Raw genomic sequence first — 13,560 nt, forward strand, 5'->3', positions numbered from 1 at the left:
TTTGCTGGTTTATGCTGGCCCTTTGCTGCTTTATGCTGGCCCTTTGCTGGTTTATGCTGGCCCTTTGCTGGTTTACACTGGCCCTTTGCTGGGTTATGCTGGTCCTTTGCTGGGTTATGCTGCTCCTTTGCTGGTTTATGCTGGCCCTTAGCTGGTTTATGCTGGCCCTTAGCTGGGTTATGCTGGTCCTTTGCTGGTTTATGCTGGCCCTTTGCTGGTTTATGCTGGCCCTTAGCTGGTTTATGCTGGCCCTTTGCTGGTTTACGCTGGCCCTTTGCTGGGTTATGCTGGCCCTTTGCTGGTTTACGCTGGCCCTTTGCTGGTTTATGCTGGCCCTTTGCTGGTTTACGCTGGCCCTTTGCTGGGTTATGCTGGTCCTTTGCTGGTCTACGCTGGCCCTTTGCTGGTTTACGCTAGTCCTTTGCTGGGTTATGCTGGCCCTTTGCTGGTTTACGCTGGTCCTTTGCTGGTTTACGCTGACCCTTTGCTGGGTTATGCTGGTCCTTTGCTGGTCTACGCTAGCCCTTTGCTGGGTTATGCTGGCCCTTTGCTGGGTTATGCTGGTCCTTTGCTGGTCTACGCTGGCCCTTTGCTGGTTTACGCTAGCCCTTTGCTGGGTTATGCTGGCCCTTTGCTGGTCTACGCTGGCCCTTTGCTGGTTTACGCTAGCCCTTTGCTGGGTTATGCTGGCCCTTTGCTGGTTTATGCTGGTCTTTTGCTGGTTTATGCTGGCCCTTTGCTGGTTTATGCTGGCCCTTTGCTGGGTTATGCTGGCCCTTTGCTGGTTTATGCTGGCCCTTAGCTGGTTTATGCTGGCCTTTGCTGGTTTATGCTGGCCCTTTGCTGGTTTATGCTGGCCCTTTGCTGGTTTACGCTGGCCCTCTGCTGGGTTATGCTGGTCCTTTGCTGGTTTACGCTGGCCCTTTGCTGGTCCTTTGCTGGTTTACGCTGGCCCTTTGCTGGGTTATGCTGGTCCTTTGCTGGTCTACGCTGGCCCTTTGCTGGTTTACGCTAGCCCTTTGCTGGGTTATGCTGGCCCTTTGCTGGTTTACGCTGGCCCTTTGCTGGGTTATGCTGGCCCTTTGCTGGGTTATGCTGGTCCTTTGCTGGTCTACGCTGGCCCTTTGCTGGTTTACGCTAGCCCTTTGCTGGGTTATGCTGGCCCTTTGCTGGTCTACGCTGGCCCTTTGCTGGTTTACGCTAGCCCTTTGCTGGGTTATGCTGGCCCTTTGCTGGTTTATGCTGGTCCTTTGCTGGTTTATGCTGGCCCTTTGCTGGTTTATGCTGGCCCTTTGCTGGTTTATGCTGGCCCTTTGCTGGTTTATGCTGGCCCTTAGCTGGTTTATGCTGGCCTTTGCTGGTTTATGCTGGCCCTTTGCTGGTTTATGCTGGCCCTTAGCTGGTTTATGCTGGCCTTTGCTGGTTTATGCTGGCCCTTTGCTGGTTTATGCTGGCCCTTTGCTGGTTTACGCTGGCCCTTTGCTGGTTTATGCTGGCCCTTAGCTGGTTTATGCTGGCCTTTGCTGGTTTATGCTGGCCCTTTGCTGGTTTATGCTGGCCCTTTGCTGGTTTATGCTGGCCCTTTGCTGGTTTATGCTGGCCCTTAGCTGGTTTATGCTGGCCTTTGCTGGTTTATGCTGGCCCTTTGCTGGTTTATGCTGGCCCTTTGCTGGTTTACGCTGGCCCTTTGCTGGTTTATGCTGGCCCTTTGCTGGTTTACGCTGGCCCTTTGCTGGGTTATGCTGGTCCTTTGCTGGTCTACGCTGGCCCTTTGCTGGTTTACGCTAGCCCTTTGCTGGGTTATGCTGGCCCTTTGCTGGTCCTTGACCAGCAACATGACCGGCATAAACCAGCTAAAACCAGCATAAACCAGCATTAAACAACAAAGGACCAGCATTGACCAGCAAAGGACCAGCATAAACTAGCTAAAACCAGCATCCCAGCACCAAAACATACCTAACCAGCATATGCTGTTTTTTCAGCAGGGAGCAGGGATATTCCACTTTGCATTTTAACTTAGAACGTTTAAAATGATGTAGTAAGTAACTATTCTTTTACAGATACACCTTCGCTGTTTGTCTTTCACAAGTTTTATCACTGCCTGTGCAAGTTTGACTTGACACATTAATTTAACGACATAAATTAATCACATTTTGCGATAGCTGCGATTACCTATACACGGTACACCACTTTCATTTACCTACGCACACAGTGGTAAATCCACTAATCTATATAATGTTCTCTACAGTGGGTAAAACGCAGCAAGCCGTTACGTGATTGGCTCAGAAGGCACACGTGATCCACGTCGACGTTCTGCGGAGGTCTTGTCGTCTCTGTCAGTGTCGCGCAGGATGTTCAGCAGCAGAGGGCAGTGTCGCACAAGGGGAGCAGTGAAGCGCTCGTAGTACCTCCCAGCCCTTCCAGTGATGTTTATTTCAGGAAACGGGACAGTCAGTAAACACAACTATATTGTCGGATGGTCCACGAACCGCAGACGAAGGAAAGCATGCTGATGGTTGTGTGAACAGGACGTGAAGATGGTGTTTGAGTCAGTGGTGGTCGATGTCCTGAACAGGTTTCTGGGGGACTATGTGGTAAACCTGGACAGCTCGCAGCTCAGCCTCGGCATATGGGGAGGTAAACGTGCCAGGTGTCAAATCCTAATGCTTCTTTGCTATTTGATTTGCCCCAACACACGTGTTTGTGTACATTAGTGATTATGTAGTTGCTTACGTTGCAACTCGACCTTACGCTGCAATCTGAGAGTCAGGCTTTGACATTGAGTACAGGTTTGAACATGCGTTTACAGTAAGCCTTAACTCAAAGCTAACCCACTACATGCATAATTTGGGGGTCGAAATAGGTTATTTAATATAGCAAAATGTGTTGATGAGCTACACTGGGTAGTCATTTGTTAGGTTGAATTAGTATGTTAGCTTGACTAGCGGAGTTCAACCCCACATGTAACGTTAAAGTCATGTCATCTGTTCACTCCCATGTGGCTCAACGTCCAGCTGCTTTTTTTTTTACAGTGGAAGTTAATTGCTGTCAAGCTACAAAATTGACCAAAAACTATCATAAAAGTGATTCAGGAGACAGTTTTTGCTTTTGGATTAGCTGCTAGCTCTATAAGACTGTAAAGTGATTTACTTTCTCTCTTGAGACACTGAATGCAGCTATTGTTTAAATGCATTTCACTGTTTATTGATACGAGACGTATGATAAGTTTTTTCAAAACAAGAATATAATGTGACCCTGGACCACAAAAGCAGTTCTAAGTAGCATGGGTATATTTGTAGCAATAGCCATGAATACATTAAATGGGTCAAAATTATACATTTTCATGCCAAAAATCATTAGGATATTAAGTAAAGATCATGTTCCATGAATATATTTTGTACTTTTTCTACCGTAAATGTATCAAAACCTAATTTTTGATTCATGATATGCGTTGTTAACTTCATTTGGACAACTTTGAAGCCGATTTTCTCAATATTTAGATTTTTTTTGCACCCTCAGATTGCAGATTTTTAAATAGTTGTATTTTGAACAAATATTGTCCTATCCTAACAAACCATACATCCACTAAAAGCCTATTTATTCAGCTTTCTTTATTGAAAAAGGAAGCATTATGTATCTTAAATAGTATTAACAGATACATTTTTGGTTTTAATAATGTATTAGTACAAAACTAGCACTATCTAAATTAATATATTGTTTAAAAGTGTTATTTTTAGGTAACTAGTTTTAGCAAACTTTAATGTAAAGTGTTACCAAACACTTATATTATACACTATATTCTGAAAATAATTAAGAGGTTAAAATTAAATATTCCTCTTTTTTTTTTTTTTACAATTTCACTGCTGCATCACCTTTTGAAGTCCTTAATTTTAAGTTGGTCTGATTAGTAAAATCACCTCCTGTAGAAACATGTCTTGTATTTTAAATGTGATATGAAAAATAATTTTTGATGATGTAATATGTAAGCAACATTGTGAAATTTTCTGGCTGTGTTCAAAATCAATAGATGGAGCTGAAAATCATTTTGAAGTCCAGTGGTTCTTAACCATGGGCCCGGGTACCACAGAGTGACATAATTTATAATTAATTAAGTATATTAGGAAAAAAAAAAAAAAGCTAAATCAAGATATTTTTGTATCCATCAAGAACTTTATTTAATTTATGTACTTCAATTGTTTTACTATATGGGCCATTATACAGAACTGGTCCAAACTGCTGTCCCACAACCAAAAACACATTTAAAAAGCATAGCTTAGATGTTTATGAAAATCCTTTTAATATCTGTTGAAACCCACAATAATAATATTTAAAATATCATTAATGTTAATATATATAAATTCATCATTTAGTGTGTACTTGCAATTGGGAGATAGCTGTCCCAAACCCTAACCACTAAATTTCAACAATAATGTTGAAACAAAACAAGTCAATAATTCAAATAAAGTATACTAAATTATCAACTAAGATGTTATGATAGTTTCTGGTTCAGTGTATATTCAAACTAATACTTAAGTTTGAAATCAGTATGAACAACTTTTTGCCTTTTACAAAAAAATAAATAAATAAATAATTGGATTCAAAATACAGCAAATCTTATAAATCACACATGAAATATTGTTAAAATTGTAATTATTAATGATTTACCTCTGAAAGCTTTTTAATTAAATAGAAAAAAATATATATTTGCAATGAAGACGTAAGCAAAAGCTTAATAGGTCAATATAACCCTTCTTATTAAATTATTATGACTGTGTTTCTGTAGTGACAAATTTGGGGAGAGGACAAATATTCCAAAACTTTCTGAAAATCCAATATGAGAATTAACTGCACAATTACTGGAAATATGTACCTTGGATATTACACAATTTGTATACATACAAAATTTGTGGAAAAAGACACTTTTTTTTAAAAAATAAAACAGTTTGAAAAAAAAAGTGTGGAGTAGGGGGTTGAGAATTATTGCTATAGCCTCACTGTGTTCATTAATTGTAGTGAATTGCTAAATTCGTCAACAACACAAGGAAAAAGAAACAGGGATGTTCAAGCTTCCCTCATCCTGTATAGTTTTATGATAAGCCATGTGGCTTATTGACTTACTGATAAGTAGCCTTTAATACAACAGGTAAATATTTGCTCAGTGATATATGAATTGTTTTAGACAGTGACTGGTAATATTCAGCACCATGTGTCGTGTCAATGTTTCTTTTGCAGGTGATGCCATATTAAGAAACCTTGAGATAAAAGAAAATGCCTTGGTATGTTGCTTTATGTTTTATGTTAGACATGCACTTTAATGTTATTTAGTTGTACGGGAAATCTAATAACAAAAACGTTTATTTCTGAAACAGAGTCAACTGGACATTCCTTTCAAAGTCAGAGCGGGACACATAGGTAAGTGTTGAACTGCGTGCTTCATGCTAACGTATATTTTACTATTTTGTTTTCCAGTCTGCTCTATAATGGTGTTAATTCTAATTTGAGCTCATTTAGTGAATGTTTCTGTCCTTGTTAGGTCGTTTGGAGTTAAAGATTCCTTGGAAGAATCTGTACACTCAGTCTGTGGAGGCCACGCTAGATGAAGTTTACCTGCTCATCGTGCCTACAGCCAGTAAGAGCTGAGTTTGTCTATAGATGCATAAAGACGTCTCTACATCTGCATTTAATTTGATCAAAAATGCGGTAAAAACTGTAAAATGTAAAAAATATTTTTACTATTTAAAATAACTGTTTTTTATTTGAATATATTTCAAAATGTAATTTATTCCCGTGATACAAAGCTGAATTTTCAGCATCACTACTCCAGGCTTCAGTGTCACAGGATTCTTCAGAAATCATACTAATATAATGAATTCCTGCTTATTTATTATTAATGCTTAAATATTAATAATGGTTCTTATTATCAACGTAGAAAATGTTTTCAGGATTCTTTAAATAGAAAAGCATTTATTTGAAATCTTTTGTAACGCAAATGTCTTTACTATCAATTTTGATCAGTTCAATATAACCTTGCTGAATAGAAGTATTATTATTTATTACTGTTTTATTATTTTAATGGGAATTACTCCAAACTTGAATGGTAGTTTATTTAAATTTCCATAACAATAATAAGCAGGATGTTTTTTACATTGATGATAATAGGAAATGCTTCTTGAGCATCAAATCAGCATCAGAATTATTTCTGAAGGATCATGTGACACTGAAGACTGGAGTAATGATGCTCCAAAAAATTCAGCTTTGATCATGTGAATAAATGATCATTTCATATTTATGATACCATTTATCAATATTACAGTTTTTAACTGTATTTCTGAACGAATTAATGCATCTCCGTTTAGCACAAACACACTTTTGAGTCCAGTATAAGTTCTTCAATCTGATTCTTCAACATCTGCTGTACTGTAAAACCAGCATTACGTTGTGCTTGAATCACAGCCAGAAACAGTGCAAAATCTTCATCACATTTTTCTCTTATGGTTGGTCCTTTTTGTGTTTAGGAGTAAAAGAATCTATTCTGATTGGATTACTGTTCTCAATTCAGTTCAGTTTTAGTTAATATTGTTCCAAAGCAACTTTACAAAACAAAATGCCTTACAGAGCTCTGTTAAAAAAACGGAAAAAATGTGGCAAGGAAAATCATATTTCCTCATGATATAATATAGCATTAGCATTTGTGTTGTATTAAGAGTGTCAGTTATTGATGTACATTACATGACGTTTATTTTAATGCTAAGTCTCACAAAATATCCCTGATTTATTTTGTTTCTGCCAGTTTTGACTTTTTCATCTCTGTTGCAGGTATAAAGTATGACGCAGATAAGGAGGAGAGGCAGCTACAGGAAGCTCGGCAGAGGGAGCTGCAGCGGATCGAGGAGACCAAACAGAAAGCAGCAGAAAAAGGTGCAATCCATCGTTTGAGCTCACTTTGGTTGTACACAGAGAGAGGTAATGCAGTTTGTAAATTTGCGTTTGTGTTCTTGTATACAGAGAATCCAAAGGCAGAGAAGCAGGACACGTTTGTGGAGAAACTGGTTACGCAGGTGATCAAAAACCTGCAGGTGAAGATCTCCAACATACACGTCCGCTATGAGGATGATGTGAGTACTTTTGACATTTGCACTCTATGCAATTCCTCAGCTTGTAGCTCTTATATACTAAAACCTGTACATTATTATATGTTCATTTGTGTTTACGTCCTTAATACTGAGTACAGTGCCTTGCAAAAGTATTCATACCCCTTAATTGTTTTTCATGTTTTGTCATGGTACTGCCTTAAACTGTTTTAAATTACTTTTTCCCACATCAAAGCAGTTCAACATAACAAAATGTGAAAAAAAAATGTATGAAGTATAATTATTATCAATTACGTTTTCCTTTACTTTCTCTGTTGCCCATGTGTTCAGGTCACCAATCCCAATGCTCCGCTCTCATTCGGAGTGTCCCTGCAGAACCTCAGTCTCCAGGTATGCCAATAAGTAATTAATAAAATGATTAAATTATGACATTATTGACATTATCAATGAAACAAAGTCTTAGTCATATTTAAAGGGATAGTTCAACCAAAAATGAAAATTGTCCTATGATTTATTCACCCTCAAGCCATCCTAGGTGTATATGCCTTTCTTCATTCAGACGAATACAGTCAGAGTTATATTAAAGTCTTTATAATGGCAGTGAATAGTTTTTTGTTATTTGAAAAAAGTTTTTTATTTTAATATACTTTAAAATAAAATTTATTCCTGTGATGCAAAGCAATGTGAATCTATGCTATCACTTTTTATTAATTTAACACATCCTTGGTAAATAAAGGTATTAATTTAAAAAAAAGAAAGAATAAAAATGTACCGAGTGACCCAAAACTTTTGAACAGTAGTGTCAATTGTCAAAAAACCTTTCTATTTGAAATAAACACTGTTCTTTTTAACCTTTTATTGATCAAAGAATCCTGAAAAAAAATCAGTTTCCAAAAAAATAAATAAAAATAACAATAAATCAGTATATTAGAATGATTTTTGAAGGATCATGTGACATTGAAGACTGGAGTAATGATGCTGAAAATTCAACTTTAATTACAGATATAAATTAAATTTTAATGTATGTTAATGTAGAAAAACATTGTTTTACATTGTAATAATATTTCCCAATATTACTTTTTTCAGTATTTTTGATCAAATGAACACAGCCTTGATGAGCATAAGAGACTTCTTTAAAAAACATTTAGAATCTTACTGATCCCAAACTTTTGAGCGGTAGTATATAATATTTATTAATAAATAATATAAAACAACAAAAAGTAATTTGCATTAAAAAATATTTATACAATATATAATTTAATTAAAATGTATTAATATTTAACATAGTTTGTACATACATTTCTGATAAACTACAAAATTAAAATTACAGTTTTTCTGTATACATGTAAACATTAATATAAATATATTAATATTTTTGCATGTAATATATTATTTTGACTAATTATATATATATATATATATATATATATATATATATATATATATATATATATAATTTTTTCTATTTAGTTTTTTTTTTCTATTTTGGTATTGTGAAATACGACCTAGCCATGTTTTTGTGTAATTTCTAATAGACTCTATGATTAACAACAAGCCATGAGAGGCTGTATATTACAGTTAAATATTCTTGCTACAAAAAATGGCAGAAGTTAGACTCAAAACTGTCTGTATTATAACATTTTTGTTTAATTTTACAGACGACAGATCAGAATTGGAACCCATGTCTTCTAGATGAGAAAGCCAAGCTGTTTTTCAAGGTTAAAACATGTTTTTTTTTTTTTTTTTTTTTCATTTTCACACGTATGAGTAGCAAAATTAACCATTATTATTATTCACTAATACTTCTTGTTACTTCATTTAGTTTGTACGTCTGGACAATCTGTTTGCGTATTGGAATGTGAATTCAGAGCTCTACTCCAACCACAGCCCTGATGAGGCTCTGGTAGGTCTTCAGATCACCATTTCAGAAAGATATTGCAGATTTTCATTGTTTGTGCTAATGTATTATGTATTTTAATAGCGATACCTAAAGCACAGTGTAGCCATCCAGAATGCTATCCCTCAGGATTATCATTTCAGTAAGTCCCTGCTTTATTTTGTTCACAAATTTCGTGTGTATTCAACAGTGTTTCAATGCAAACTAACTTTGTTTTTGTGTGTTTTTGCTTTAGTCTTTCGTCCAATATCTGCAAATGCCAAGCTGCGCATGAATCCGCGCTCCGATGTGGACTTCTCCTCACCGAAAGTCGATCTAGTGGTCAACCTCCCTGAGGTGGCTGTTGAACTTAGCCGGCCACAGGTGAGGAAGATGAAATATTCAATGAACCAAATATTGACACTATGTATTTTTGGCTTAACTTTTTGATTGTTTTCTAGTACGTGAGCATACTGGAGCTGTTGGGCTCGGTGGATATGATGACCCGTAACCTTCCATACAGGAAGTATCGTCCAGATGTGGCAGTACACACTAATGCACGTCAATGGTAAGTGCATTTGGAGATTGAGGTCTTGACAAATTCTCTTTGTTATTAAATTAAATTAAATTAAGGCTTTGTGCTTACTCATATTTGTGGTTATCGTAGGTGGCGATATGTTATCACAGGTGTTTTGGAGGTCAATGTCAAGCCTCACCTTCACATGTGGTCGTGGCAGCAAATCCGTCGCCATCGGCAGCATGTGAAAAAGTACAGAGAGCTCTATAAGAACAAAATCATCAGTAAGAAGCCTGCAGAGAGTCTGCTGAAGGAGCTTGAGGTTGGTGAGCACTGAGCATGCTCTCAGTAAAGACACAGTTCACACAATGAAATTCTGCTGTGATTTACTCACTCTCATTTAGTTCCAAACCCATATGCTGTTATTTTTTTCTGTTGTGAAGACATATGGCTGTTTTTGTCTTGGAGTTTAGCAGCTTAGGTCACTATGAACCATTATTATTCTCTTTTCTCTGTAATGCTAGTAAATTGCTGTGAAATAACCAGAGCTACTTTAAAAAGGTAGTTCACTTTCAGAACAAAAATCTACAGATAATTTACTCACCCCCTTGTCATCCAAGATGTTCATGTCTTTCTTTCTTCAGTCGTAAAGAAATTATGTTTTTTGAGGAAAACATTTTGGGATTTCTCTCCATATAATGGACTTCTATGGTGCCCACGAGTTTGAACTTCCAAAATGCAGTTTAAATGCAGCTTCAAAGGGCTCTAAACGATCCCAGACGAGGAAGAAGGGTCTTATCTAGTGAAACGGTCGGTTATTTTTTTTAAACAAATTGACCATTTATATACTTTTTAACCTCAAATGGTCGTCTTGTCTCATCTCTGTGATGCGCATGCGTAGTCTGTGTAATCTGGGTCAATACAGTTAGGGTATGTCAAAAAACTCCTATCTTCCAAATCATTCTACATCGCTTCACAGAGCCGAGACAAGACCAGCATTTGAGGATTAAAAATATATGAATTGTCGATTTGTTTTTGCTAGATAAGACTCTTCTTCTTCCTGGGATTGTTTCGAGTCCTTTGAAGCTGCGTTTAAACTGCTCTTTGGAAGTTCGAACTTGGGGGGGCACCATACATACACATTATATGGAGAGAAATCCTGAAATGTTTTCCTCAAAAAACATAATTTCTTTTCGACTGAGGAAAGAAAGGCAAACATCTTAGATGACAAGGGGGTGAGTATATTATCTGTAAATTTTTGTTCTGACAGTGGATTAATCCTTTAAAGATAAATGCAAAAATGCGCTGATAACACATGGACTGATGTTCCGTCTTTTTACTGGTAAAGCAGCATTTACACAGTTTATATACCGGTAAAATACCGGTAAACGTGGAGGGGTATGCGCAGTCAAGTGTTTTTGTTGATGTTTTATTTTTGTGTCAAAAAAGTTCACATTCATGCTGCTGCTTTTGGCTTGAAACATCATACTAGATGGCTTCACACCGAACTGGTGCGTAGTAAATGTGTAATTGCGTCAGAATGTTATGATTGGCCCAGAGTAGATCTCTTATGTCAATGTATTCCATGTACATGCTCATACTGGTAATCTTGTGCTGCGTTCACACAGAGCACATTACCGGTAATTTACTAGTAATGTTGCAACTTCTCATAGCAGTAAATTGCTGGATTGAATTTACCGGTCTTTTTCAAACATGATCTGTTAATGCAAATTTTACCAGTAAAAACTGTATGTGTGAAAGGGGCTATTGTGAACAGAGTTTGGTTTTGAAGTAGGGATGCACCGATCCGTATCGGCCGATCACTTGCGCGTTTTGTCAGTAAAGCCGGTTCTGTAATCAGCGGTAAATGCCATCTGGTGCGTGATTTCACGTTGAGCCGTATATACTACACACAGCCGTTGTTTACCGACGAGCTGCGCACATCAATGTTCATTATCAGTGTGAATGTGCGCAGCTCGTCAGTGAACAACGGCTGTGTGTAGTATATACGGCTCAACGTGAAATCACGCACCTGATGGCATTTACCGCTGATTACAGAACCGGCTTTACTGACAAAACGCGCAAGCATTATCGGCCGATTCGTATCGGTGCATCCCTATTTTGAAGTTTGTTTTGAAGTTTGTCACCATTAACTGTCTTTGTGAACTGGCAAATATGGCTGTTCTTTTTGATTTGATTTGTTCTGTTTTGGTTTGTTTGTTTTGGAGTTTGTCAGTTGTGGTCTCTGTAAACTCTTTGTGAACTGGCAAATCGTTTGTTTTTGTAGCTTGTCAGCTGTCTTTGTGAACTGGCAGATATGGCTGTGTTTTTTGTTTTGGAGTTTGTCAGTTGTGGTCTCTGTAATCTGTCTTTGTGAACTGGCAAATGTGTTTGTTTGTTTGTTTTTGTTTTGTTTTGGAGTTTGTCAGCCGTCTTTGAAATGGCAAATATAGTTTTTTTTTTTTTTTTGGAGTTTGTCAGCTGTGGTCAATATAAACTGTCTTTGTGAAGGGACCAATATGGCTGTTTTTTGGTTTGTTTGTTTTGGCGTTTGTCAGCTGTGGTCACTATTTACTGTCTTTGAACTGGCAGATATGGCTGTGTTTTTTGTTTTGTTTTGATTTGTTTGGACTTTGTCAGTTGTGGTCTCTATAAACTGTCTTTGTGAACTGGCAAATGTGTTTGTTTGTTTTTGTTTTGTTTTGGAGTTTGTCAGCTGTCTTTGAAATGACAAATATAGTTGTTTTTTTGGAGTTTGTCAGCTGTTTTGTCAAATTTAGCTGTTTTTGTTTGTTTTGTTTGTTTTCGTTTTGGAGTTTGTCAGCTGTGGTCAATATAAACTGTCTTTGAACTGGCAAATATGGCTGTGTTTTTTGTTTTGTTTTGATTTGTTTGGACTTTGTCAGTTGTGGTCTCTGTAAACTGTCTTTGTGAACTGGCAAATGTGTTTGTTTGTTTTTGTTTTGTTTTGGAGTTTGTCAGCTGTCTTTGAAATGACAAATATAGTTGTTTTTTTGGAGTTTGTCAGCTGTTTTGTCAAATTTAGCTGTTTTTGTTTGTTTTGTTTGTTTTCGTTTTGGAGTTTGTCAGCTGTGGTCAATATAAACTGTCTTTGTGAAAGGACCAATATGGCTGTTTTTTTTTCTGGTTTGTTTGTTTTGGAGTTTGTCAGCTGTGGTCACTATTTACTGTCTTTGAACTGGCAAATATGGCTGTGTTTTTTGTTTTGTTTTGATTTGTTTGGACTTTGTCAGTTGTGGTCTCTGTAAACTGTCTTTGTGAACTGGCAAATGTGTTTGTTTGTTTTTGTTATGTTTTGGAGTTTGTCAGCTGTCTTTGAAATGACAAATATAGTTGTTTTTTTGGAGTTTGTCAGCTGTTTTGGCAAATTTAGCTGTTTTTTTTTGGTTTGTTTTGTTTGTTTTCGTTTTGGAGTGTGTCAGCTATGGTCAATATAAACTGTCTTTGTGAAAGGACCAATATGGCTGTTTTTTGGTTTGTTTGTTTTGGCGTTTGTCAGCTGTGGTCACTATTTACTGTCTTTGAACTGGCAAATATGGCTGTGTTTTTTGTTTTGTTTTGATTTGTTTGGAGTTTGTCAGTTGTGGTCTCTATAAACTGTCTTTGTGAACTGGCAAATGTGTTTGTTTGTCTTTGTTTTGTTTTGGAGTTTGTCAGCTGTCTTTGAAATGACAAATATAGTTGTTTTTTTGGAGTTTGTCAGCTGTTTTGTCAAATTTAGCTGTTTTTGTTTGTTTTGTTTGTTTTCGTTTTGGAGTTTGTCAGCTGTGGTCAATATAAACTGTCTTTGAACTGGCAAATATGGCTGTGTTTTTTGTTTTGTTTTGATTTGTTTGGACTTTGTCAGTTGTGGTCTCTGTAAACTGTCTTTGTGAACTGGCAAATGTGTTTGTTTGTTTTTGTTTTGTTTTGGAGTTTGTCAGCTGTCTTTGAAATGACAAATATAGTTGTTTTTTTGGAGTTTGTCAGCTGTTTTGTCAAATTTAGCTGTTTTTGTTTGTTTTGTTTGTTTTCGTTTTGGAGTTTGTCAGCTGTGGTCAATATAAACTGTCTTT

The 13,560-nt window shown here is 36.8% G+C and overlaps 1 protein-coding gene across 1 annotated transcript in view; it reads left to right on the top strand.

Moving 5' to 3' along the window:
• The first annotated feature begins 2,477 nt into the window (after positions 1-2,477).
• Positions 2,478-13,560, top strand: part of LOC141287012 (intermembrane lipid transfer protein VPS13A-like) — a 53,483-nt gene continuing 42,400 nt past the window's right edge. The window contains exons 1-13 of the mRNA XM_073819141.1: positions 2,478-2,637; positions 5,233-5,276; positions 5,370-5,412; positions 5,534-5,629; positions 6,817-6,918; positions 7,006-7,115; positions 7,422-7,481; positions 8,750-8,809; positions 8,914-8,994; positions 9,073-9,130; positions 9,224-9,351; positions 9,429-9,535; positions 9,635-9,806. Of these exons, the coding sequence (XP_073675242.1) occupies positions 2,538-2,637; positions 5,233-5,276; positions 5,370-5,412; positions 5,534-5,629; positions 6,817-6,918; positions 7,006-7,115; positions 7,422-7,481; positions 8,750-8,809; positions 8,914-8,994; positions 9,073-9,130; positions 9,224-9,351; positions 9,429-9,535; positions 9,635-9,806 (1,161 nt within the window). The 5' untranslated portion in view covers positions 2,478-2,537. The remainder of the gene's footprint in view (positions 2,638-5,232; positions 5,277-5,369; positions 5,413-5,533; positions 5,630-6,816; positions 6,919-7,005; positions 7,116-7,421; positions 7,482-8,749; positions 8,810-8,913; positions 8,995-9,072; positions 9,131-9,223; positions 9,352-9,428; positions 9,536-9,634; positions 9,807-13,560) is intronic.

This window comes from Garra rufa, chromosome 15 (genome assembly GCF_049309525.1).
Source record: "Garra rufa chromosome 15, GarRuf1.0, whole genome shotgun sequence".
In the NCBI taxonomy this organism is placed as follows: domain Eukaryota; kingdom Metazoa; phylum Chordata; class Actinopteri; order Cypriniformes; family Cyprinidae; genus Garra; species Garra rufa.